This window comes from Vigna umbellata, chromosome 8 (assembly GCF_029865625.1).
Source record: "Vigna umbellata cultivar VRB3 chromosome 8, Vumbellata_1.0, whole genome shotgun sequence".
Lineage (NCBI taxonomy): Eukaryota > Viridiplantae > Streptophyta > Magnoliopsida > Fabales > Fabaceae > Vigna > Vigna umbellata.
In genome coordinates this window covers 41,793,658-41,799,098 of record NC_142172.1, presented here as the reverse complement: position 1 = coordinate 41,799,098, position 5,441 = coordinate 41,793,658, and the positions used below count along the sequence as shown (strand labels likewise).

Genomic DNA, 5,441 nt, shown 5'->3' with positions numbered 1-5,441 from the left:
GTTGATTTCCTACTCTATAAATAGAGTGACTTTCTTCATTCCAAATACGCATGTTTGCATTCTCTTTCCTTTCTCTCATTCTCTAATCTTTTTGTCTTCTTTTCTTCTAAAATTATTCTGGGTTTTTAATATTTCTCTTTAGATATCTTTACTAGTTCTGAGATCCTCCTGGGGGCTTGCGCAATACACCACGGTCCTCCTGGGGGCTTGCGCAATACACCGCGGATAAGTCCTTAAGGACAGTGATCTACACGTCTCAGGAAGTATTTTGTTCGTGATCTTTATTATTAATTGTCAGCTTCTACGACAGAATTCTCTATAATAGACCTCACAATTCAAGGTTTCTCTCAAACGAAACTCTTTCTCAAGACATATTATAGATCAATCATCAATATCAAATTTAATTAATTAGTTTACTCTCGTATTACAATTTAATCACGGAATTCGTTTTTAAAAACAGCAGTGTGCCATACGGAATTAAACAAAACAATTCAACTTTCTTTTCTTTCAAAGAGCTTTTCATCTCTCGCTATCATATTTTATTTTTCTTTTATTTTAATTTTGTTTTGTTTTGAGCTTTCTTGTCTAACTTTTGATTTCTTTAAAAGAGTTGGACAATTACGGTTCCATTCTTGAGGATGTTAATGAATTCTTGGAACACTAAAAAATGACAAGGCGTGGTGTGGCCGTATGGGATATTTAAGGAAAGGAAAATGTTATTTGGACAACAAAAGTTTGACACAATTTTGACAACGGCGACGTGGCAGCTGTGCATTGGCTCAGTGAACCGGGGTGAGGGGTATTTTGGGTTTTTTCTGGTTTGTTTTCAATTCACTGAACCAATGCACAGCTGCCACGTCGCCGTTGTCAAAATTGTGTCAAACTTTTGTTGTCCAAATAACATTTTCCTTAAGGAAACGATCTATGGCAGTGATCTCGAAAACTTCAATCACTTTCGTTGTGATATAACACGTAATGTTTCATGCAAGCGTGTCTGGCTAAGTCTATTTATTCATATTTTTATATTTCTTTCGGCTACTAATAGAGGAAAGGAATCTCAAACTTTAGATGCACGATGATCATTTTGAAGGGTGCAAGGACCCTTTTTGAAACAAATGTTCACAGGATATCCAATTGGAATTTAACAAATTATTCATGGAATTTTGGAATTTAACTAATCATCATCTTTCACCATCACATTCTCTTAGTTTTTTGCTTGATCCACACACTCTCCGTCTTTATTTTAGCTTTCTTTTCCTTTAGTTATCCAACTTTAATTTAGCCTTTAAAATAGTTGGAATTATCAGTCCTGTTAACGTCCTTTCTTTAACCTAAACAAGACATAGAGTATTCTAAAGGTGGGTAACAAAAACTGACAAACTATAATCAGATGAGAAAATTCGAGTAGTATACCTGACATTATTTATATAAGCTATCATTTCACTCTATTATTATAAGCCAAAAACTCAAGCGAGTTCTTTTATTAAAGAAAAAGTTAGCGGTGAGACTTTAGTGAAGAAACATTTTATGTTGGTATAGATTTATTAAGTTAAAGAAAGAGAATATTGAGCATAATAGAGATATAATTAATTTATAAATATTAATAGAGGAGGAAGAAGAAAAAGGCAAATTAGATGATTATTGAAAAGGAAGGATGATAAGTAAGGAGAGATGTGGGAGAGGAATTGAAGTGAAGCACGGCATTTGGTAATGGATGTCACTGTTGAAGTAGTAGCGAGGGATATTGCTGGTTTGACGAGACAAAGAGTGGTGGATGTTGTTGGTTTTTGGCCCTCATCTGAACCAAGTTGGTGATGGAATAATGCAATGAAGTACGTTGTTGGTTGTGGTTGGGGAAGAAATGAAGAGTTGATGAAGTTGGAAAGAATAATGCAGAATGTGGTGGTCTTCGACTAGGATGTACACTCTATTCCATTATTCAATTCCCTTCTCTTTCTTTATATCCTAGTTTTTACCATTTGTTTACTTGAATGGATTTAAGGGAGCATCAGTGATCGAGTGAATTTGAGAAGATTTAAAGATAAATTTTTTTGTTACTTATTCGAGTGAATTTGGAAGTAAGTGAGAATGAATTTGGAAGCAACGTTTGTGATAATTAGTGTAGGATTTAATTGATCTGACAGTTTAAAAAATTTTACTTCAAAATTCACTCTCACATACCTCCAAATTCACTCAAATAAACAATAACAAAATCTATCTTCAAATCTTTTCAAATTCATCCAATGACTCTCTCCCAAATCCATTCAAGTGAACAAAGTCTAAGTGTTTTCCTCTTCACCAATCCATTCCTTTTCTTTCTCATACCTTCTCAACATAATCACCTTATCATTACAGATTATATATAATACTTGGTTTTTATATTTGATCCATTTTAGAACTGTCCTACATATACTTGGTTTTTATACTTGGTTTTTATATATAAATGCACATTTACAGTTTATGTCTTTTGCATATGCACTTCTCGGACACAGTATTCCAACAGTTTGTGCTGCATAGTTGTTGTCTACAGAGCTAAGCTGACAAAATGCCTAGCAAGAAATAACAAATCAAACATCTAACCCAGAATGATCAAAGTAGTAATCCAATATCAAGCAACAAATGAGTAATAAAACATTAATACAAGCTTCAAATAACAGACTAATTAAGAATACTAAACCAATAAAACAACCAACTTACAAAACTAACAAGTTCACCTATCCTAATAAAGATAGCCTAAACCATAAACGAGAATCAGAACCATGTAATGAATGAACTTGAATAAAGCAACAACAACTTATTACTCAAAGATAGATTTTCGACTATAAATGCACATTTACAGTTTATGTCTTTTGCATATGCACTTTTCTGTGTGATTCTCGGACACAGTATTCCAACAGTTTGTGCTGCATAGTTGTTGTCAACAGAGCTAAGCTGACAATGTCTCTAGAGAAGAAGTTGCAGATAGGTATTGAAGACAAGCTTGCCCTCACCGAGTTCAATGGCGAGACACAACCTAATTTGGATTCAGTTATTTCTCACTACGCCCAGAGTCTTAATCAGACCAACTTACGATTCTTGGGTACCTTTCATGTCATAACTTGTTTTACATGATTCAACAAATATTGCTTTATAATTCGTGTCAAGATAATGAGAAAATAATTGTTGATATTATGATGCTTTTCTTGTTTTATCTCAATGCACTTCAGGCTACCCCACTAATCAAAACCTCAACTGTGACACATTAGCACCGTTGCTTCATTTTCATTTGAACAATGCTGGTGATCCATTTGGAGGGAGCAGCTACACCATGAATTCAACATCATTTGAAGTTTGCGTGCTTGATTGGTTTGCAAATCTATGTGAGATAGAGAAGAGCAAGTATTGGGGATACGTCACAACAGGAGGAACCGAAGGGAATCTTCATGGGATTTTAGTAGGGTTAGTTTCGTTAAACTTGTAGACACTTTTGATGCTTCAAAAATATGTTCCAAGCAGAAACATCGACTTACATGTTTTACGTATAGGAGAGAACAATTGCCGGATGGGATTTTATATGCCTCACAAGATTCCCATTATTCAATCTTCAAAACCGCAAGAATGTATCGAATGCAATGCATGAAGGTTAGCAGTTTGGTCTCTGGAGAGATTGATTGTGATGAACTAAAGACATTGCTTCTTGCTCACAGGGACAAGCCAGCCATCATCAATCTCAACATCGGTCTCCTCTTACCTTTGACAACTGCACATATAACAGACTAATAATATGCACACACTTTTTGTGTAAAATTTGAAAGGTTTTTCTTCTTGTAGGGACAACTATGAAAGGAGGAGTTGATGACCTTGATCTTGTAATACAAACACTTAAGGAATGTGGTTTCGCTCGCGACAGGTTCTATATTCATTGTGATGGAGCTTTGTTCGGAGCCATGTTGCCTTTTATCAAACAAGTAAGTGCTTTACACATACATCATTTCATAAAAAACATCGCTGGGCTAGGCTGGATATTAAAAAATTGAGTTTAAATCGAATTCATTCTTACCATCAGTTTGAAAGATAAGGATAAGTTTACTAATAGTATAATATCGAGTTGATATATGGATTTCAACACACTCCTAAGATTAATAGTTATTTTTAAAATAAATTTTTATACCATATTAGTACGTGATTTAGCCACATTTTTGCAAAAGTATTAAATGAAAATTGTCGTATTTATCTACTATAAAAATGTATCTTTAATTCAATTAAAAAAACAAAGTACTATTTATATTCTACTTAATTAACCTGAGAGTTTCCTATTAAAACAAAACAAGTTCAGTTAATATTCATGTAAGAAAATTTATTTTTCATTCTTATTTATTTCTAGTACCAATAAATCACTATATTAAAATAAAACAGAGGAGAAAAAATGTTGATAATTAAAATAAATACTATGTTGATAATTGAGTAGATAACTGTTTCAAATAAACCATGTTATTTCTCTCCCTTTTTCATTCACTTCTCCGTTCACACGAGCAAAGAGTATTGATTTAGGAAATTGTTAATTTTTAGTCAAAAACTTATAAATCTAACCATAAAATCTTATATTTTATAAAATGTCATTCACGTTACAAAAGAGATAGATTACCAACTCACAGATTGATATTATTTCCAATTTAAAATTTGAATGAATTTACGTATAGATGTAGCTAAAATCAATCTTAATTATAGAAAATGTCATATCTAAACTCACACATGAATTATTGACACGTTTTTCTCACTTCTTATTATTAATATGTTGCTGAAATATGGTTGTCCCATTTGACATTGTTAAGTATGTTTTTGTCTAAAAGTAATGTTGGGATAATTGTACAGGCACCAAAGATCAGTTTCAAGAAACCCATAGGAAGTATAGCTATTTCAGGGCATAAGTTTCTGGGATGTCCAATCCCATGTGGTGCTGTAATAACTCGTAAAGAATACATAAACGTATTAACTGATGTAGAATATATTGGTTCAAGAGATGTTACAATCACAGGTAGTCGTTCTGGGCATGCATCGATTTTTCTTTGGTATGCCATAAAAAGAAAAGGTTTTGTGGGACTTGAAAGCGAAGTGCATAAATGCATAGCCAATGCATCCCATTTACAACATCGATTACGAAAGGCTGGAATTGGTGCAATGTTAAACAAGTTTAGCAACATCGTTGTCTTTGAAAGACCACCAGACGAAGACTTTGCTCGTAAATGGAGTTTGGCATGTGAGGGAAACATTGCACACGTAGTAGTGATGCAACATGTTACCACTGAAATGTTGGATTCCTTTGTTGATGAATTTCTTCAAAAACGGTCCACTTGGTTTCAAGATGGACGATTTCTACCTCTATGCATTTCAAGTGACGTCGGTTCTAGACATTGTGCTTGTTCAATACACAATTCAGTCTCGTGATTAGGAATCTCTCATTT

At 33.6% G+C, this 5,441-nt stretch overlaps 1 protein-coding gene across 1 annotated transcript; it reads left to right on the top strand.

The window, feature by feature from the left end:
- The first annotated feature begins 2,852 nt into the window (after positions 1–2,852).
- On the top strand, positions 2,853–5,441 carry LOC124833164 (serine decarboxylase-like). The gene is made up of 5 exons (XM_047307566.2): positions 2,853–3,079; positions 3,207–3,438; positions 3,525–3,718; positions 3,811–3,947; positions 4,852–5,441. Exons 1-5 carry the CDS (start codon positions 2,938–2,940, stop codon positions 5,422–5,424), a joined length of 1,278 nt encoding a protein of 425 aa, XP_047163522.2. The 5' UTR covers positions 2,853–2,937; the 3' UTR covers positions 5,425–5,441.

Coding starts and splice junctions, on each gene's coding strand:
- LOC124833164 (XM_047307566.2), top strand. CDS start 2,938: ATGTCTCTAGAGAAGAAGTTGCAGATAGGTATTGAAGACAAGCTTGCC. Junction 3,080..3,206: donor GACCAACTTACGATTCTTGG/GTACCTTTCATG, acceptor AATGCACTTCAG/GCTACCCCACTAATCAAAAC. Junction 3,719..3,810: donor CATCATCAATCTCAACATCG/GTCTCCTCTTAC, acceptor TTCTTCTTGTAG/GGACAACTATGAAAGGAGGA.